This window comes from Argentina anserina, chromosome 2, assembly GCF_933775445.1.
Source record: "Argentina anserina chromosome 2, drPotAnse1.1, whole genome shotgun sequence".
In the NCBI taxonomy this organism is placed as follows: Eukaryota; Viridiplantae; Streptophyta; class Magnoliopsida; order Rosales; family Rosaceae; genus Argentina; species Argentina anserina.
Genome location: NC_065873.1, coordinates 21,097,545 through 21,119,842, shown reverse-complemented (window position 1 = coordinate 21,119,842; position 22,298 = coordinate 21,097,545). Strand labels below are relative to the sequence as shown.

Genomic DNA, 22,298 nt, shown 5'->3' with positions numbered 1-22,298 from the left:
CAGTTAGATCAAGGATTGAGATAGTAGGCACTGACAGAGCTGGGGATGAGAAAGCATACACTAATAGAGCCAAAGTTAAGGGAGCCGGCTCCCACACAACCTGGATTGTGGGAGCCAGCTCCGACAGGGCAAGGACTGAGAGAGACGGCCCTAGAGCTAAGAGAGTCAGCTCCGACAGGCCAGGGCTGAGGGAGCCGGCTCCGACAGGGCCAGGGCTGAGGGAGCCGGCTCTGACAGGGCCATGACTGAGAGAGCCGGCTCTGACAAGGCCAGGGCTGATAGAATTTGGGCAACCAGAATTTGGGATGGGAAAGCCAAGATCGACAAACCCAGGGATGAAAAAGGTTCAGTTACTCCGAAAGTTAAGAGACAAAGTGTTGATGACTTTGGAATTGTTCCCAAAAGGCATGGATCAGTGCGAAGTAGTGAACATGAAGATCACAAAGCTCTACTGGATCATGATATGAGTAAATCATCAACTCTCCGACGGGGTAAGATCAACGATGATGTCCGACATGTTGGAATTGTCAAAGTTGCACCAAGAGAGTGTTTTCCCTCACGACATGTTGCAATGAGCAAAGCGGATAGGAATACTAGCTGTCAAGGACCCATGAAGCGTCAACCTTTGTCTAATGATTATCACCCTGATATGGCGGGTATATCTGGAAGTTTTGATGTCAATCAACATGTACCATGTTTGGAAACTAGAGATTGTAGCAAGGTGAAAAAAGATCTTAACGTATTCGAAGATACTTCAACCAAATCCTGGAAAAATAACTGGAGCAAGGAACATCAGCACAATACCAACAAAGTCAATAGCCATTTTCTTCTGGGGAGAAAAAGTCAACCATTGTCAATCCACCACCGACTGCACCAAACGAGTATGCTTGTAGAACTTGCTACTAAAAAATCGATGGAAGTGAATTATAAAGATCGTAGCAAGGTCAAGGGGGCTTTAAGAGCCTATAAGGAGATATTGACCAAGTCCATAACACGAAAATGTAATTCGTGTTACGTTAAAGCAGCTATGGTTCTCAAAAAGCAAGGAAAATGGGTTAACACGAGGAGACAAGTTGGATCCATCGGAGGAGTAGAGGTTGGTGATAAGTTTCGGTATAGAGCTCAACTTAATGTTGTTGGTCTTCATAGACAATATTACATTGGTATTGATCAAATGAGGAGAAATGACGGTAAAATTTTGGCCATAAGTATTGTTGATTCAGGTCGCTATGCCAACAAGTTGCAATCTACTGATATTTTGATCTACTCTGGACAAGGCGGAAAATCTTTGTTCAATAAAACTAAACCGACGGATCAAACAATGCAAGGTGGAAATCTCGCGCTAAAGAATAGCCAAGAAGAAGGAACTCCCATCAGGGTTATTCGGAAGCTGAAACATTTAAATGGTTCGTGTTATGTTTACTGTGGCATATACATAGTCGAAAGAGTCTCAGAAGAAAAAGAATTTAGTATTTTGATCTATAAATTTAGGCTGAAAAGGAAGCCGGGACAAACAGAGCTTTCATTTGACACCAACTAAACGACTTACAATGTGTTATTTTGATAAGTTTAATTTTTCGTATCTATTTTTTGATATTATTTTATTTATCTACTTTATAGAATTAAATAAAGTCACACACATTTTTCATTAAAGATTGCTAAAAAGTTGTAGGGTATTGTTAGGTGAACTCTGTCTTTATTTCACCAGATCTCACATGTAGCATAGCTAGTTCTTAGTGTCTAATGGTTATTTACTTTTTTATGTATGCTTTTTAGATATGTGGAGCAAAGGAGGACAAGAAAGAGATAAGTTGAATTAGAAAATATACCTACGCAAGTCCGCCAACCTGGGGAATAGAGAGCAGCTCATAGTGAACAAAAAATTGACTTCAATATGGTTGGAAAGCTCCAAAAATTTAGTTTCTAGAGCTTTTTTTTTGTAACAGAATCTATATATTTTCTTTTTCATATGAGGTGGTTATGACCAATTTACTACGGCTCAATCAAATTTTGCAAGTTTGAAACTTCTATGGATTCTCATGATTTGAGGCTCATTTCTTAACAATAATATATTCCATGTCCTTAAATTTCAATCATTTATATGTCTTTCAACTTATTCGTGTCTTGAAGTATTTGATTGTTTTCTTTAATAAGAAAATATTAGGGTTTCACACCTATCCCTCATTAATTTTTGTTGATGCCTCTTTTTCCACAAGCTCAAAGTCAAGGTCCGACATGCGAAGAATCGAATCAACGGTTTTAAAATCACGTCAAGCTTAATATCAAACCAAGTATCAATTAAAACACGTCATGCAATTCTCGTAGAGCCAAACTACGTTTTGGGGCTTACACGAGGGTCGTGGTATGGAAAGTAACGGAGGCTCATCATCGAAATAGAGCACGTAAATAAATTTTGGGATTAGGAACCAAAATTCATGCATTATGTGGCTTTAAATTCGACATTGGGTTAGTAGAGAAAATGATTTTCAACCCAATAAATCTCAAGCCCATTTTTGGCCCAAAACCCATCACATAACTCATATCTATTTCCCATTTCAGTTGCTTCATCCCCATTTGGCAAACACATTTTACCACTTTTGCTGCTGGAATTGGTGCTTGGCTAGTTCCGGCAACACCAGAAAATCAGGGAGAGGCAATCACACCTAGATCTTCTAAGATCTCTTTGATTTCTTATCCCCACAACTTCCTTTGAGCATAATTTAAGGAGCCCATGATATTTGGTTGGTGGCAATAGCACCAAGGTGTCGACCTATCCCTACCATCACTGCCCCTATCCATAGACCACGCATCTGAGATGAAGAGAAGCATTGAGGACCATTGGTCTTTAAGGTTCATCCTACCTTTCAAACTCCACTATAAAGAGGGAAGGTTTCTGTTTCAAAAGGGGATTGATGAGGATTCAGTCCAAGGGATTCCAACCCACAGGGGGATCCGATCTCATCCTAACCCATAAGAGAAAACTCAGTAACTTTAAGCAAGAGAGCAGGCCTTATCGCTCATACCCGAACCATCACCCACCTTGCCTTAATCCTTACCAAAATCATGCAATCCCATCTCTACTGAACTCACAAGCATCCAGCTCCCTCACCACGCCCCTCTTGTAAGCTTCGTTACTTTTGTTAAGCATAGAAAATAATTGTTGTTATGATCAAGCAAATCTCTGTCGTTATAAGTGAATCGTTGCTGTTATAAGTGAATCGCTGCTGTTACAAGTGAATTGTTGTTGTTACTATCAAGTCAGATCAATCACTACAAAATCGTTCTTGGATTTTTTCCTCGATCGATTTTGGGCCTAGTCGCACCGCAAAAACACCCTCTTACAATTTTAAAAGTGGTCATCGATTTCTAAAAGTTAGTTTAAGAACTTGATTACTATTTTGAGGACTAATATTTCTACTTTTACGACTTAAGTTGTGAAGGTTCGTTTTGAATATTGGAATTTTGTAGAATTCAAAATACAATATTATTTTGAGTAAATCTTAAATTCTAAAGTTGAACATCCGTTTATTTCTAAAGCATTTATTGGGTGTTAAAAGCGAATAAATTACGTTTATTTATGTATATTTATCGTGTTCATAACATTTTATGTGGGGGTTATAGTGGTTACAAATTATTTATTTCTTTGTAACTTCTTTTTTATCTTTATGAGTTATAAACTTCCACTCCTATATAATCTTGACATCTCTTGCTCATTTCATCATATACACATATACATACATATTCTTTATTCTATTCATTATGGTTAAACTCTCTTAGTTGTTTTCTATCATGCCAAAAGAATAACCAAGTAGTTCTCGAGTCTGCGAGTGTACGTTTATAGGGATCAACCGTTGTTGTACCCTGGAGGGTAAACGCCACAAACCTTCTACACCGAGACATTATCTCCAAGGGGCGAAATTTACTCTTAAGGACAGTGTTTATACGCATCAACCTTAAACATTTAGTTATTCAAGTGTTATTTGCAAGCCACACGAATCAAAGATAAGTAGTCATTTTATGTTATTTTCCAATGATTTTGACTTAAAGATTACTAATATTATTTGTTAATAATATTTTGTATTTGTATGACTCTGTAAGAGATAGAATCATGATGACTAGAGGATCATCCATCAACCAAATTTCCCATAATCAATTATTAGAAATTTGGTTGATGGAAGCTCCTCTAGTCACCATGATTTAATAATCTCCTACAAAATTACACAAACATATGAATATATGATATTAATAAGAAATAATAATCACCATCTAATAGAACAAAATAACAAGGATTTCAAGACTTATATCTTCAATTATAGGAACTTAATTACTATTTTGAGGACTAATATTTCTACTTAATGACTTAAGTTGTGAAGGTTCGTTTTGAATTATGCAGTGATCATGCTGAATTTTGCAATGAATAATCACCATCTAATTGAGAACTTTATTACTATTTTGAGGACTAATATTTCTACTTTAACGACTTTAGTTGTGAAGGTTCGTTTTGAATTATGCAGTGATCACGCTGAATCAACCCAAAATTATGACTATTGGGAGAAATTTGTTCGTGATTCAGCATGAAAATCAAAAGAAGCTTGACAACATGACGTGGGAACTAGAAACGCACTGTGGCGAAAAGAGATTGAAGGGGTTTTTTTTTTCTTTATGGTAGGTTTTCTGGTACATTGGATTTCAAAAACAAGTTTATGGGAGATGTTAATAGGGTTAGGCATACTCAAGATTTCATTTAAAGGGAATTTTGGGTTGGTTTCTTGATCCCCCTTTCTACTATTGAATGATCTGTGGGCATTGAGGTGACTCAAAAAGTTGGGTTTTCTCGGCAGAGGGAGAATGCATGCTTGTGTAGGGATCAGAGTTGCGGTGGTGCTATACACCCAAAAAAATCACAAAATTGATTAAGAATTTGGGATGATATTCATATGGAAGAAGACAAAGTTTTAATGGTAGTCAATTTCCTTCTTAACCAAAAATAGCATGAAGAATCCCTGATTTTCAGGGTTTGTGATGTGCTTTTGCTATCTTTACAAAAATGAGATTGTCGTTGCGTGAAAAAGGGTAAGGACAACGACAAAGAAAAGAAAAAAAGTTGGAATATCACTCGGGTTAATTTAAACATAATTTGGGCTTTTAGGAAAATAAGGTTGGTCCAATTCTCTTATTTCACCTCTCGTTATTGATTTAACTTATTGGACATGAATGTTTGCCCAAGACAAATTATTAGCAAAATGAAATCGATAGATGAGCCTTGTGTTATTGTAACTTTCCATACCACACCTACTATTGTAAGCCCATAATGCATAAATGTGGCTTTGGTCCACATATGAGGCGTGTTTGTTTAACACATCAAATTCGAGCATGAACCCTTATAAAATTAGATGATATAATAAATTCATGATTATGCTCACTATTTTATTGCGTTTCAGCAAATAGTCACATGATTTTTCGGGTATCAACATATAGCCCCTTTGATTATTATGTGGGCTACTTGAAGCATCAAATGGGCCTCATAATCAAAACATTAGCCTGGCCTAATTAGTGTGATTCAGCCTGCAAGAGTTATAAGATATGTCGAGTAGGGAATTTGCAGAAGCAGGGTTGCTCGTTAAATCCTCTGTGTTTGTCTAAAACCCAAACTTATGTATTCTTCAAAATTCTTGAACTCATCGTGCTTTAAGTTGCAGCAGCCTTCTCCTTCTGTATGACAGGGAACAATTGCTCGTAGTCTGGTAGTGTCTCCTTCGATTTGTAGAGTCGACTTCCTTCTCAGGTAATTTTGAATTTCCTTGGATTGGATGTTCTTATGCTTACATCTTGAAAGCAAGGACTAAAATATCCATAATTTCCTCGATATTTTTACGAAAATTTCTATTTTTCGGCATATGGATATATCTGTTACATACCAAGAATTTTTCGATTGAAATTTTTGAAATTTCCCGAAATTTCCTGATATATCCAGAAACTTTCGGAATTTCCCGATATTTTCATAATATCGCCATGTGTCAGACCAACTATAAATAAAATAAAAATCACTAGTTAGGAGAATCAAACCTCTAATCCATCATTTTGCAAGCACAAAGTTATAGTCAACTCTACTACACCAACTTATTATTATATATGACTCTTTTTATTATATATTGCATTTTGTGTCTCAACATTCATCTAAAATTAAAATAAAATCGAACTAGTTGTGAGGGGAATCGAACCTTTGGTCTAGGAGGAAGCAATGATGGACCTTACCCTTATGGGGGAAATTCAACATGCATTATCCACCATATTTATTCTCTAATGAGATGCAATCAAGTGAAAACATATGGACACAATTTAATGCACAATCTTCACAAAGTTATGGTTATGGTCAAAGTCGAAAAATACTTGATCCGAACGGGAACTACCAGTACCACAACCCACAGTCAATCACTCACGACCCCTATGGTTGGCATATAAGTCAGTATATGCAAAATTATAAAGAGGAAGTATCATTTAATGACTATTCTTCACAATATACTCAGAGTTTTACTCAATGACATAATAAAGAGGAAGTAATTTCATGTTTAATGTATCATATGTAAATAAGTCATGATGACCTAACCTCCCTTTGTGTGTATATATATATATATATATCTTAAGTAAATTTTTAATAATATTCGACGATTATTTCACTTTAAATTATTATAACTCACTATAAACTAATAATAATAATTTCTTATGACATATAGTAGATAATTGATCAAATAAACATTTCTCAAAGTTTCATTCAAAATTTCCATGTGTTTTATATAAATTTCCATCAATTTACTTAATTATTTTTTAAAATCGAAATTTTTAATTTTCAGATTCTCGATATTTCCGTTCTAACCGAAATTTTAGTCCTTACTTAAAAGCATAGAGATTACGCGGACGAATTCGGTACCATCTTCTGCCACGACGCTTGACTAGTTGGTGAGGAGAGTACTGTGTGTGTTCCAGCAGCAGGGCGTCCATGATTAGAGGCTTAGATATAATCTTAGGCTTGTAGAGGACTTACTGATTTGATGCATGCTTTATGTCCTGGCGTATCTGCGTATAGAAGTCCAGTCCAAAGTTCAAACTCATCAATCCAGCTTATCCAAGCTTACTTGAGGTACTCTTTTTCTGTAGGCTAATGACAAATGGTTCCAAGTTCCGGGTTCCAATACAGCCAAAAGTGCACATCACCTCATTCACCTGTTCGATGAAATATACTAACAGCCTTCATGTATTAGTGTTTTACATATTAGCATCTGCGCATTCTTAGTGAATGTGTTTGAATGGTTCTAGCAACTGATTGTCACTGAAAGACATAGTGACGGCGCCACAGAACAACATAGACACAAAGTTCATACTTTTGGACAAAGGCAGCAACACAGTAGAAGGCCGAAACAAGACATGCATGGCGCTTGTGGCCGACGAGACTGCCGCAGTTCACTTCCAGCTGTGGGGAGATGAGCGCGATGCGTTTGAGCCCGGCGACATCATGCAGTTGTCCAGTGGCATCTTCTCTTACAGCAGGAACAACAGCCTAGTGCTGAGGGCCGGCAAGAGGGGCAAGTGGAGATAGTTGGAGAGCTTACCATGGTGTTCGTTGAGACGCCCAATATGAGTGAGATTTGCTGGGTTTCTGACCCGAATAACTCGAAGAAGTACATTCCGGAGGCTGTGATCTCCCCATCTTTCCACCGAAGAATTGATCTTTTCAAGTCTTGAGATAACTGCTTGCTCTTGAAGGGCAAGCTATTGCAGCAAAACACCAATGTATTATCACCATTGAGAACTACAGTATATTTTTCTTACCTGTACAATAGATGACTTTCGTTTTGGTATTGTTGCTAATGCATAACTAATTGAAACATTTTTTTTCAAATCATACCTCTTAAAAGGGAACAAATTAAATATATAGTATCTTTATGTTACAAAACAGTAAAAACTGTAACGCTAAACCCACCAATTTCCTTCCCCTATATGTTATCTCTATTTAACATAAAAGCATCTACATGTTTTGAACTCTTCCGCAGACTATGTTTTTGTACATATATTACAAACTCAATTACAAAAAATGAAAAATTATTCATTCGCTAACATCTAAACTTCTAGCTTTTTCAGGCTGTGTACACTACTGGACAAGGCTTTAACTTCTGCAACTTGACTTCCAATTACAAGGACATGCTACATTGAGACAGGCAATGAATCCACCTCAAATTGGGATGGATCATGCCCACAGAGAACTGAAAATTTTTCGCATTTCCACATCTTGAATACATGAAGAAATCAGTCATCTATATATATGCAAGTGAGTTCCGATCATGATCAGGCTGTGGTCGACCACGAGTAGGAGTTGGTGGCCTCTGAATGTTTAACTCCTATCGAACACCATAAAGATAAGAGAGTGAAAAAGGCAGCTGGGGACAGATATCTTAATAGAAAATAATAATGTGTTGGCGTCATCATTATCATTATATACATGCATTGGTTTACCTGCATCCATGTGTCATCTATGACACGTTCAGGAGATGTCTCCGGGGACTGAAGAGGAGGCGGCAAAGGATGAATTAGTTTTGGAACTACAACCAATCCCCTGCCAACCACCAGTATTGCACCAGCATTGTTCGCCGTTCCTACATGAAGAAACCATTTAAGGCGACAACTACCGACACGGTAACACTAAATGAGAACTTGAAAAAAGTATTTGCTTACCACAATAGTTGGTGGCAGAAAACAGAGTGATCAATTGTCCCTGAGCAAACCGTTCAAAACCATCCATAACACATTCATGAGCTCTTATAATAAGCTGTAATTTGTTCCTCTTACAAAAGTCTGTGACACGATCAGGCTGCAAACATAAAGCATACGAGATGAAACAGGAGCACTATGGCATTCAAACACTCTTGCACGTAGCAAAAGAACATAAAGGTTTAATGTGCCAAAGAAATTTATACTGATATGGTATGTATCAGCTGATCATATGTATGATTTCTAGTGCTCGGATCCCAGTTATCAAGGTTAAGACTTCTATAGTAAATTCACAAATACACGCATATGCATATGTGATTGTCAATTTGTCAAATAATTAACACTAGTCTGATATTCCCCACTTTATATCCAGCAAATACATCTGTGCACTATCATCATTAGAAAGGGGGAAAGTATATGTCTAAGTTTTGTCTAGAAAGATGAAGGAAGGGTTCGAAAATTGTGCTTACCCCAAATGTGACAAGACCCGGCCCTCTTGCGTTTGGTCTGAGACCCTCTACACTATCATTTTCTGTAGGATCAGACCTGAATGCACGGACGTCATAAAACCACAAAAATATATCAATGAAGTGAATTTAAACAAATAAACTGATCGAGAATGTACCATAGAAGATCCATTAAAATTATAGACCCAGCATCCATTGTAATGGGTCTTTCAAGCTTCTCTATTTGTTCTACGGAGTTTATAGATCTCCCAATGCCACCATGCATACAGATGATTTTCTTTTCAATTAGTGCAGCCAGTGGGAGGTAGTTGAAAAGTTGATTAAACCGCGTCCACGCCCATATGCCATCACCCTCTCCCTGCATGCACATAAGAGACAAGCAAATTTAATATTCTGATCTTTTGGAGCGAGGACATCATGCCTGTATAATAAATTATACATACCATTCTCTCAATGCATTCAATACGAAAACCAAAGAGTGCATTGATATCAGCAGCCTCATGGTTTCCACGTATTAAGTGAACATTATCAGGATACTCAATCTGCAGAATTAATCAGGGCAGCTATACAGTCAATCAATAAATCAGACAAATACAACTATATAGCAACATCAGAGACTTCAAAGCAGGATGCTTGCCTTTAGTGCTAGGAGTAGAGTTATAGTCTCCAAGCTGTGCTGTCCTCGATCAACATAATCTCCCAAAAACAAGTAGTCAATGTACCTACATGAATAGAGTGGCATCAGTCATAAGCCTACAAGACTATCATCTACGACAAGATCACGAAATACTTTTTCATATTAGAATAAGAATGTAGAGTGCTGATTACTTCAGTTAGATTTCAGGGAGTCACAGTTCTCGTCAAGCCAAACTCTGTCAACAAGTACAATGACAAATGGGCATGAGAAAAGAGTGCACAACTTACGTTATGTCTCCTGCGGCAGATGGAAATCCATATTCATCGAACAAGCGCATTAAATCACCAAACTGTCCATGAAGATCACCAAATATTTTAACAGGAGCTTTCAGCTGAAGAACTGTTTGCTCCTGCATAAAGATCTGTTCAGCAGCGTAACAAAGTTCTCCCACTTCATAAGAATCGAGGAAAAACTTCCGATTAACCGGAGGTTTCCAGTTCCTTGGCCTCAGTAATGTAGATATAATCTGCAGAGGATAAGAAAAGACAAAAATCCTTAAGACTAAGAAAATAATTACATTCTAAAAAATAAAAAAGTTGACTCATGCTTGCCTTCTTGTGTAGACCCTGTGGGGACTTCTGCCTGGTAAATTTTTTGTTAGGATATGATAAGTCGTTATTCATTGGAATCATTCGTCTGCTCTCGTTTTCGAATTGATCCAAAGACAACTGTCTTACCATGCCACCCAAATTGCCTACAGCCTCTTTGGCAACAACAACCTGCAGCAACAAAATGATAAGTGTGCCACGTACACGTGAAAAAGTTCATCAATCAAGAATTACTGCGAAAGACATACAGCTCTGGGATGAAGGCGAACATCTGCCTCAGTGTCACTACCATCTGAAAGTGTTTCTGCAATTTGTGAGTTGTCATCTGAAACTGATGTTTCTTCAGGAGGAGGGGAGGATTGGGACTGCACAGCTTGCCAAACAGCACTAGCTGCCTCAGCTTCAGCAGCAGAAGCCTCCCGTAGCTTCTCCATGGAATTTTTATCGATGCTGCCAAAATAAAAATGCATCGCACAAATTATGAACACGTGGCTTCAGAAAAAGTCTTTTGGAGAAAGGTGTGTGTGGGTATGGCTGGGGTTTTGAGAATATTACCTCAAGCCACTAGATGAGGGTATCTCAGAACCATCGGAAGAAGGTGATACACCGAAAGAACTTGTGTTTGCATGAAAGGCTCTCGGACTTGCTATAGATGGGGATTTCTCAGAAGTTGATACGGGAGAATTACCTTCAGATTGAAATGTTGAGTTTTCCGCAACCAGGAAATCATCCAACAGGATGTCTGTATACGAAATACAGGAATAGAGACATCAGAATGCCATAGCCACAAATCTGAGCCAACTATATACACATGTACATTCACTGGAATTGTTTATGAGTAAAAGTACACCTACATAATCCCATAATTATCAAAAGTAAACAAAAATAAAGAAATTTGGGGGTTGAAAAACACAATTTTTTGTTTCTACTATGACTATCCCTTAGATCATGGTATCCGACAAGTAAGAATTGTCATACTTAAAGAGGAAAACAGGATAGAAGAAAATAAACAGAGATTCCAGATCCTACTGTTAAACACTTCAGCTTCCTTCCTAACAACTGAACCATCAAAATCTCTAGTCTTGCTCATTAAACATATAGCACTTCCGCAAATGCATTATTCATACTATCAACTATGTTCTAAAGTTTTTACCTCCCTTGAGACCACCATAGATGTATATACGAACACCGAGAGATGCAGCTGCATGGCGACAACGACGCATAAGCTCCAACGGGGGATCATAGTCATTCTGTCCCTTGCTTGTCCGTGAGGAGGTTACAAGACCACTTCTATCTAACCAAACACCAGCAGCAGTGTCCAATACTAACAGAGCAAGAAAATAGAAAATATATCAATCAAATGTTACTAAAAAATGCAATCGATCCATGCTATTTTAAATTGACAATCAAAGAATTACCTGCAATAGCTCCTTCACCTTCTACAGCACGTCCTCCCCTAAGAGCACCTCCAGTTACATGTAATCTTGCACCAACAAAAACCTGAGCAGACAACATAAAATCGAGTGACAAAATAAGGCTCTACTCTAAAGACGTGCAAATGCATCTAAACAAAGATCACTATATGGGTCTTCAGTTTAAGTATCACGCTTTAAATCACATATTACATATCTTGCAACAGACAAATTGGTAAGATTCATTCATTCCCAATATTTTACCACTTACCGCAGCATGTTGATATCTTGGTGAAGGAGACACTCCCGGTGCAAGAGTCCACTCCCATTGACCATTTCTATGCATGAGCAATCCATAAGCATCTGCTAGGGGCTGTAGATGCATTGATATGAGTATACAAAATCTGATAACCCATTAGTCAAAAACTCTTGAGACAGTATCCGAAATTCAATTTTTTTTTAATTTCAGCTAAAGAAAGAAAATCTAATAAAGAAAAATTAATGAGGTAGAAACTTGGATACAGGGAAATCTACTTTTAATAAGACAAAGCCACTACAATTCGGGAAAGATGCAAGATGATTGGAAAGTGCCAGAAGTAGTTCATATCCAACTTTAATTGAGAAATTGTCCACTTCTAATCATTTTGAAGACCATTACTATGACATAAGGAATTATATTCTCTAGCTGAAAAGATTTCACATACCGCCCCAGAAGCGTCTCTACCGCCACAAAGCAGAAACATGCCATCTGACCGGGCACTGGCTGTTGCATACCTGAACAATAAGGGAATGTAGGAATCAATGAAATTCTATAAAAGGCATTTTCTTAATTATCCAAATTTAGACATATAATTATTACTCACATTCTAGCAGAAGGTCTATCCCCTTCTGGGCTCAGCTTAGCCCACGCGTAAGGTTTCTGTGCAGTGTCCAGAGCCCAGGAATCAGAAAGAACTCTTTTTCCTTTAAAAAGAAAAATATAAAGTATTAAATAAAGGTGAGCATTACATATTCTGAGTGTAATAATGTTACCAATTATGAACAGGTTATTTATAAGGATAGAAGTAAAGACAGCCTGAAAACATTGTATTAAGGTGCACTGATTAAATTTATAATCTGCCAAGGGAAATTAGTAACATAACCATTAGTTTTGGCAGTTTCTTTCTTCTTCTATTTTATGTAATTGCTTCCATAAGTCACTTGTGGTTCTCTTATAAGTAAACTATAGGAACAGTAACGTAAAAATGTAATAATATTTCTGATATCTTTTAAATTATACATACCATGAGCCGGACAATTTTCAATTTTAGTGACAAATCTTGATCCTATACTTCCATCTATGTCGATCTCCGGAATGAAAATTGTGTACTCTAAACTTGAACAAGAAGGTTTTAAGCACATTTTCAAAGAAGACTACACAGACCTAATCCAAAATCTCAAGAAAAGAGTGGAGTGAAGAGATGATTAAGTATTAGCAAGTTCGGGAGTAGAATTGCTTGTATACCCAATTCAGAGACGAAAGACAAGACATAACATGCCGAACCAGCTCATTTGAACTTTCTTACTATCTCGTACTATAAACCACACCTCAAGATGCAAACCTTATGACAATACTGTAAGTGCACAAACAACAACGAGCTATGTTTTAGGAATACACTCACCGTCATTGCCGCTGACAGTTACAAGATATCTCTGAGCAACTACGTCCATAACATGGCCGTACCGAGGCCCAGGTCCTTGTCCTTGCACAACCACTCTACAGACAGAATACAATCACCAAATTAAAAAAAGTGGTTCCCAGCACAATCGTAAGCAGCGACCAATAAATTTCAACGAACAACAACAATCTCGGTTAAGGCCACCACACCTGTGCCACTTGAACTTATCGTTGGCCATGTCAAGAACATAAAGATCATCCGTGGAATGCCCAGCTGGACCAATGCCACCCTTTTAATACAGCAAAAATTGATCAACATCAAAGCTCACACTCACTTACAATCCACCCAAAGACCATAAACCTCACCTGAAAAACCACCATAGTGCCCACTGCAGCTGCGGCGTGCGCCGCCCTGGGAGACGGTGGCTCACCAGCTGGCCTGATCCTGTAAAATTCACAAAACCATCAACAACAATCAATCAGTAAAACTAAGATCACACTCCACTTCCACAACCGAAATAAAGTCCGAAAACTAAAGCACAAATGTGAAGTGAACAATTACCTAGTCCACTTTCTAGTCAGAACATCGTAGGAATGAACAGAATTGGTCACACCAGCTAACCCTACATTCACATGACAACCCAAATAAAATTCAGCAAAACATTCAAACTTGAAATTCAGAATGAGCTTGTTTTGAATAAGAAATGAAAGAGTAAAGAGCAACGCAACTGATGCCGGGGGCGGAGGAGGCGGCGCCGCCTTCAATGGCGGTGGCGCCACCGAAGAGAATAAGACGGGGGCCGTGGGTCTTGGTGGCGGCGACTGCGGTGAGCGTGTGAGCACATCGCGGGCCGGGCGCGTCGTCGTCAGTATCCCAATAGGTCTCGAGAGTACGGTAGGTCGGAGCCGGGTAGAGCCATGGCTTCGAACTCATCGAAACCGAAAGAGAACCAGACCCGGCAGCTCCAGAGAGAAAGCTATAGACTAGACTTAGCTGAGCTTAATTGGAATCGTTGATTTGATCTGAGGAGATTCTAGGCTGGTATAGTAACAAGTATGAATGTAGGAATGGAATGAATAAGGAAAGAATGGTGAGGATGATCGTTGTGGTGGTTCCGAAGGGGGCCCGAGCTGAGGCTCCGGACCCAGTTCGATATTTTTTTTTGTCGGGGGAGGGGGATTGGCTGAATAGCTGTTTGTTTTTTGGATGGGTGTTGAATAGAGTCAACGTCTTTTGTATTTTTTTTTTTTTGAGTGAGTGGGTGAAGGAGTAGATGATGGTGGTGAGGGATTTTTGGGTATGAAAAGCTATATTTTTGCTGCACACAAGGTGGGGAGATTAGGGGCAGTGACGGCCGGAAATGGTGAGATTACGGAGATAGTTAATTCACTTGTTTATGCTATCCGTAGGTAAGCATCTATGTACTTAAGTTTGGCGTCATATCCTAAGAAGCACGGAAACACGGGGCAAGCCACTATGAAACTGCGACAGAAACACGTTTCCAAAACACTGCGTTTCCAAAAACAAGTCGCCGGCCCTCCCTCCATCTTGTTGATATCTAGATCTCTCATTATATTTGTGTTATTTCGAGTGTAGAACACTAAGTTATTTAAGATTTTGAGTTACTTAAACTAAAAATTTGTTATTATGTTTATTATTTTGTATAATTATATTTTTTTATATTTTTTTATTTCAACATTTCCAAAACGTATCCGCTTCCTAAAAAATTTTAAAAAAACGTTTCCGCATACCCGTACTCAATTCTGTGCAGCCTAGGTCATATCTAAAGAGAAGCAACTTTCTTAAAGACGCCTTAGCGAAAGCTAAGCATCCATCTACCATAAGTTGGTTGTAAATAACTCAGTCGGTCATGTTTTTTTCTTGATAATTGAATATCAATTGTGTTATAGTGAGCGTTTTGTAATTTCTTTTATTGTATTAAGAGAATAACTGTTAATAAACTAGAAATAAAAACATCCAAAGAAAACTAAACTAAGCGAAAATGGTAGTAGTTTTCATACCTTATGCGAGGAGTAACTTTCCTTCATATTATAAGGTGACAGGTGAAGATCACTATCATGCCCAATTCAAAGGAATGAAGCAAATGAAATGGATGGCTTTCAAACTCTAGCTTTGCGCCTTTGCCAATAAAAGCCTTCCCCAGCCAAGAAGAGTAGATACTGTAGTAGCATTGAGCCAAATTGGTTACGTCCACATGGGCAGCTGGTCTTTTTTTTTTTCTTCTAGAAATGTCATCTATTTCCAAAGAAAGGTTTTATTCTCTCCTCTAGCGTCATGGACACGTAAAATATAGAAGACCATATCAAAGTGGTCACATTCTTTGATATTGTAGTTGTTCTTTCCCTCTTTCACACCAGTGTCCCCAAATTTAAGGAAATTGGGCAGAAAGAATGTAAGAAATGGCCAACCCTACAGACCTACACTAAAGGGTGCCACCATCATGAAAGATTCATGTCCAAACCAATAAATCAAATATTGTTTCGGGAGAATTATTATCTTTATGTGTGTTTTAGCCTTATTAGGTTTCTTGTTAGATATAGATTCGCATCTCTGTAATAGATTAGGACTCCGAATCCTGCGGGATTCAGGTGATATAATGCATATATATAGGCTCCTATATCATTCAATAATATACAATTTTTTCATCATGCATCACGTTATCAGCACGTAGTTCTAACCCTACGTTCCTAGGTCTAGAACCCTAATTTCTGGAAAATTTCTTTCTGTCATGCAAAAATTTCGACGGAAGATGAAGCAAATTTTCCTTCTGCTGAAAAAAAATCGTAGAAAAAAAAATAAAATCGGTTTTGACCTAGGGCACCCAGGAATTCGCTCTAGGCACCCCGCCTTCTTCTCCGGTCGACTTGCTGGCGAGCCCCTCCCCCCCCCCCCCACATCCAAATCGCATCTGCATCGTCGAGAGATCTAGCGTCGCCAATCCGGCAACTCAGCCATGTGCGCGCCTCCCTCTACAGCTAAACCCAGAATCCGACGACGACAGCCCGAGCGTTACACCATGGACGACCCCGCACCGCAACCCAGGCGATGACGCGCCGACGATGAAACCATTCCCAGATCGGAGCTCGCGCTTGGACTTCGACGTTGGTCGAGCCTCCACGATCGTCGCCACGCTCATCGCCATCTCCGACACGGACTGACGACCCGGATTTGCAGGATCTGACCCATGTCCCGGTTCCTATGCCCGACTGAGCCCAGCAGCCCCTTTTGGGCCTATGGCCTGCCGAGCCCAATAGCCATTTCGGCTTCATACTATATTTTCTTTTCCTTTTTCTTATTTTATTATTTAAATGTTCATTGACACGTTTTTATTTCTATCGATATTTCACGTGCTCGTATAGGAAAAATCATTGCTCATCGTACTATGGTGATGACATTCATGCCGAGATGGACGATACTTTTATCATCTACATACGATTTCGATCGTATCCTCACAAGATTTTTATGTCATCGGACGAAGATCGATTTGCAGAACAATTTAATTATATGCAGTCTATTTGGCAAACCAATAAGTATGTTTTTCTTAAAGTTTCTACTTTTGAACATATATATAAATTATCGGGCGCTATTAGCCTTCTTCATGTCTATTTTCCGGTCTTATAATGCCGATGAGACCAAGGAGGGATATGATTCCCTTCTTGGTCGAGTTTTTCGTGTGACGGTTTTGGGGGAGTCACGTTATTATTTAAAGGGAAGAAATCGATTTCATGTGGTTGTTTGAGTACACCGCTATTTTGGGCGATCAAGAGAATCGCTGATATGCATCGATTATTTTGTGACCATATACATCACAACCCTTCTAATTCCGGTTACATACTTGAATAGTTTCAATTATTCGAAACCTATACAACCCTCGTTTCTTATGGATGCGTCGCCATCGCGACTGTTAGTTGAATGTTTGAGTTTTCTTAAACTCATGTCTATAAACGATAATCTCAAGGTCTATGTACTCATTTATTTGAGTTGAAATCCATTACTCTGAAGCAGCACTATTTGCTGACAAAAGATCCCAAAAATAACACATTTTATGGACACACTTAAAGTGATTCTATAAACGTCTATGACGTTGTATTACCAGAGTTGACCTTGAAGCATGCTCCACATCCAAGAAACACATGCCATTTTTGGCACCTGTATCTATTTCTTGAGGGAATTTTGGAGATGGAAACGTAACATTCTTTCATTCTCAGGTAAGCAAATTTTTGAGCCTCAGGCTAAGGCTCTACCCGATCTGATATGCAAGATTTTATTGCCCGGACCTTTGATTAGTCAATCTATTTTGACTATGTTTTATGCTTACTATTTTTGAAGTATGACGTTGGCATTGCCATGTTACTTGCTCGACTTTAGCTTAAGTCGTTTATTGAAATTGGAAGCTTATTTGTGTTGTATTAAATATTAGCATATTCAATAAAATTTCTCGTATTCCTTGTTTACAAGATGATCTCGTGAGAATTTTCTTTGCCTTGAGTTAGCATGAATGGTCAACCTTTGCAACTCACGTAGTTTTTAAATTGGCCGATTTTTCGTCGTTTCTCTTCATTTTTCCGGCATATTTCCAGCAATTTTTACTGCCACGTTTTCCCAGTCCAAATTTCACCCGGTTTTGAGTTATTTTGACATGGTTTTCCGGTTAATTTTCCGCTTTTCTCCAAGTTGTTTCATAGCTCAAACGATTTTATTATTATTAGTGACCACCCGCACCAATTGGATGGTTTTCCACCCTAATTGTTTAGTATTCAACTGCTCTAATACCATGTTTTTCCAACTCTTAAGTTGAAGAATGTAGTTCTATTGTCATGTGATACATTCGATAGGATTGTCATGTGTTTCAATCCCCCCTCTTACAATATCCTACGGTGTATTGTCTACATAAATTCACCGCGTCGTTGACTCTCTTAATCTTCATTTTGAGAATGTTCCGCCGTGAAATCGAGTGTCTTGCTAATTGTGTAACCACCCACACTATCCTACGGCGCAGGTAGTTGTTTTACGGATCTCGTGCGGAGATTGTGTTCTATATCTTCGTGCCTTGCTAAGTTTTAAAGGCCATACATGCCAATGATGAATTTTTTATCTTGGTATTTGTGTTAAGAATGGAAAGGAATAAATCTGTTTGATTTTATTGACAGTAGCGTTTTCAAGCTTAGACAGTAGCTTTGTTAGCCTGCGGACATAGTTTTGCTTGCTTGCAACAGTAGCTTTATGTAACTCAAGATTCTTTGAATCATGGGTTCGGTTTTATTGTATCCTTGGTTTTAACATGATCATTTTTTTGGTCATTTTGAACGAGATATGATGATTCGATTTCTTTGAAATTCACATGATCATCTATTTTTCATGTTCACAAAGTGATTGGAGAACCACCTCACCCGTGCTTCACACGGTGAGGCCGTGCTTATCCGTGCCATGCACGGTGAGGCCGAGCCTGCCTCTCTCGGCGGCTCCATGGCATTCAGGCCGTCAGTGATGGCATCCCCTCCTTCACAGAAACTTGTGATGTCTCCCATATTTTCTAATGTCTCCATGGCAATCTCTGATGCCCATCGCTCATTTTGCAAACCTTGTTCTCTTGATATATTTCAAAGAAGTTCTTATTTACTAAGGCTCTTACCGGGAACATTCCATTCTTACAAAGTATTTAAGGTGACATTAGTGGACCATATCCAACTGAATGCGGACATTTTTCGGTATTTTATGATATAGGTTAAGAGCATCGATGCGTTGGTCACATGTCGCTTTGCTTTCCACATTGAAAGTTGCATTTGCTAAGTTTTTTAGCTATGATCATCATCATAAGGGCTCACCACCCTTCCCATCCTCTCAACTCCATTTGATTAGATACCGTTGGAGAGTTCACATCCACGACTTTTGATGATTTTGTTTTGCATGTCTACTTGGATCGTCGTTGAACATATTATTCCTCATGTTCATTCACTGTATGATCCAGCAGAGCTTAGACTTGGTTATGGGTACTAATCTGCCGATATTTGCATGGGCATATGTAATGATGTTGCATGTAGCGACACTTATTCGTTTCAGACCCACACTTGCCAAGCGTTTAGTGCGTACCACATGGTTACTAGATACGATCCCAACGTTCTTTTCACTAAACACATTTGGTAAAAGTTGTTTATGTGCCTCTATTGTCGTAATCTCAATGGGTCTACTTGAAACGATTAAGTATTTTGGTTGGTTATGATTTAGGAATTACCAACACTTGTCCGTTATTTCCAATCTACAACCGTGGATCTCTATCCTGCGATTTTAGCATACGGTCACTTTGTTGAGACATAATTCTCGTCGTTAGGGGGAGATATGGAATGCTCTCATTTCGGTTTTAACGCCAGGAATTGACGTGGTGTAGCACTATGTCTCATTAAGATCACGCACTGCTCTGAGTAAGCAATAAGTGCAACGCATTATCAACCTTCAGAAAGTCAAAAGATTCGATACTCAATGACTTTACCGATATTTCGAAAGTGACGAGATCGCACATAAATGTTGTTATGTGCCGTAAGGTTGGAACTCTTAATATATGGGAGAATTTCATATGACATGGTCCTAACACCGTTGGCACCATCCCTGACAGTAGGAAGGAAGCCGGCGATGGCACCATCGTACGTTGTGATGTTGTCGGCGCCCGTGGTATTGCACCACAAAATAAGGGCGGCAAACGCAAAGAAGGACTAGTAAGGGTCATAGGTTCGGTCTTGGCTCCTGCCTAGATGAGGGGGAGATCGTTATTCTCTGGAATCAAAACCAAAAAGAAGCGAGGTGCGTAGGCACAAGTATTTCGTCCATCATCAAGAGATATTCTCTAAACATGTGCATCAACTAAGTTTCTATGGGACGCTACAGACTCTTTTTGTTGATGTTAGAGAAAAAAAGAAATCTCTCAATTAATCGTATAACCGCGCGCATGTGTTTAATGGATTGATGATTGATGATGTATTCGCTTATGCTCTTATTCCGTTGTAAAGTATCAACGATGAGCAACTTGACCGAAGTGGAAAGAATCAATACAGGCTGAATTAGACTTGTTATGTTGGTCGTTGTTCATAAGTGTAATGAGAGAGATGAAGTCATGCAATATTTGCAGAACTTATGGCGCAAAGATTGTCTCATTATCCTAGTATTAACTACGATGAGTTATATTCTCTCGTTATGGACATAATTGTTTTCCCCTACTTGATCAGTAGTAGTGTCCATGAAAACTGATTTGCAGCATATGATAATGGTCATTGCATATCTGTAAAGGGATCTTGACGCAGATATGAGAGTGTCCGAAGGACTTTAAATGTCTTCAGACCACGAAGAGCTTATGTAATCAGATTGCGACATTCGAGAGAACGTAGTACAATCGGTTGCAAGAACTCATACACATATGTGTTCATATGAATGCTTATTCTTGATTCTCGATTCCGTCTAAGTAAAGATGATGAAGAGATTCAATGAGCTATAGATTCATATATGTAAGTGTTGTTGGGAGACTATTTCTTTCATTATGACATGATTAACTATGCGCCTATGCATCGTCATTGGACTTGCATTGCTCCCTTAACATGGGTTTAGTTCTATATTTAGTGAACCAACACAAATTATATCCACACCAACGCCGCCAGCAGCTCCAGCAACTTCAACGTACGCCTTGATGTAGCAGTCGACACTGGTAGTGTAGAGGATGCGTACGGTTCCGTCTCGGACCAAAATCAGTCCTTCATTGGTCAATTCCCTCATTTCTTTGTGAAAGACACATTGAATGTGACAAATCAGAATCTGTCCAGTTTCGTAGGTCAATTTCAACGAGACTTATAAGAAAGCTAGCTTAATTAAAATGGTGAAATTGGTACCGTTGGAAAGGTTTATGTGTCTACTTTCCAGAGACACCAACCATTTGTTCATACCTATCATATTGAGTGAGTTATGACCGGTTTAGCAAAGTATGACAGTTCTGTCCGGAATTTGCAAGTCAATCAACTTCGATAGAGCACTGTAAACTGCTCTGATCGAATTAGGTTGTGAACTTTATGTCATTGGAAAACCACGGGTGTCTACTTTCCAAAACATTTTACGGTTCGCTGATACCTATTTTCACGAAGAAGTTATGGTCGTTTAAGTGAGTGAATGTCATTCTATCCGAGAATCTAATTTTCATTGCAAACTCTTGTTTTGAGTTGTTATGCAATCGTGTTTCCTAAGATCTAAATTTGGCTAAGTATAACATGTATGATCTAAGGATGTGTGACTAGATTAATGATTAATCATTGGCCCAAGACTACGTTTGAGAAGCATGTAATGAACGTTGTATACGTTGTTCTTTGTACTCTATGATTATGGCACTAATCAGGAAAAGTTGTTTCATAGACTTCAGGGGGAGTCTACCTCATATGATGCTATCAAATATAGTCGGTGTGTTGTGCTCTTTTTCCCTTCGATCAAGCTTTTGTTTTTACCCAAGAGGTTTTTATTTTGCTTGACAAAGTTTTTACCGAGACAACGATGTGTGCACCATGCAACCTAGACATGCGACATAAGGGGGAGTGTTCCGGAAGAATTATTATTCTACATTTGTGTGTGTCTTAGCCTTATTAAGTTTCCTGTTAGAGATAGATTCGCATCTCTGTAATAGATTAGGACTCTGAATCCTACGGGATTCAGGTGATGCCTATATATAGGTCACTATATTATTCAATAATACACAATTATTTCAT

The 22,298-nt window shown here is 38.6% G+C and overlaps 3 protein-coding genes across 3 annotated transcripts; 2 read left to right on the top strand and 1 right to left on the bottom strand.

Moving 5' to 3' along the window:
* Nucleotides 1-241: 241 nt before the first annotated feature.
* Nucleotides 242-1,540, top strand: LOC126784158 (YDG domain-containing protein At5g47160-like). The gene has a single exon (XM_050509643.1). The coding sequence runs from the start codon at nucleotides 242-244 to the stop codon at nucleotides 1,538-1,540; it is 1,299 nt and encodes a 432-aa protein (XP_050365600.1).
* A 5,784-nt stretch (nucleotides 1,541-7,324) lies between these two features.
* On the top strand, nucleotides 7,325-7,740 carry LOC126784157 (uncharacterized; the record flags this gene model as incomplete). The annotated part of the gene is given in 2 exon segments (XM_050509642.1): nucleotides 7,325-7,583; nucleotides 7,586-7,740. Coding segments are annotated over 2 exon segments (414 nt in total), but the record flags the coding sequence as incomplete, so codon positions are not given.
* Nucleotides 7,741-8,029: 289 nt separating this feature from the next.
* Nucleotides 8,030-14,692, bottom strand: LOC126785027 (serine/threonine-protein phosphatase BSL1). The gene is made up of 21 exons (XM_050510602.1): nucleotides 14,274-14,692; nucleotides 14,107-14,167; nucleotides 13,911-13,989; nucleotides 13,755-13,834; nucleotides 13,549-13,643; nucleotides 12,751-12,850; nucleotides 12,592-12,661; nucleotides 12,159-12,260; nucleotides 11,894-11,975; nucleotides 11,629-11,799; nucleotides 11,031-11,217; nucleotides 10,724-10,925; nucleotides 10,479-10,646; nucleotides 10,155-10,393; nucleotides 9,868-9,952; nucleotides 9,674-9,772; nucleotides 9,389-9,588; nucleotides 9,234-9,309; nucleotides 8,728-8,863; nucleotides 8,509-8,648; nucleotides 8,030-8,393 (listed from the first exon to the last, which is right to left on the bottom strand). The coding sequence occupies exons 1-21, from the start codon at nucleotides 14,476-14,478 to the stop codon at nucleotides 8,310-8,312; spliced, it is 2,661 nt and encodes an 886-aa protein (XP_050366559.1). The 5' UTR covers nucleotides 14,479-14,692; the 3' UTR covers nucleotides 8,030-8,309.
* Between the last annotated feature and the right edge of the window lie 7,606 nt (nucleotides 14,693-22,298).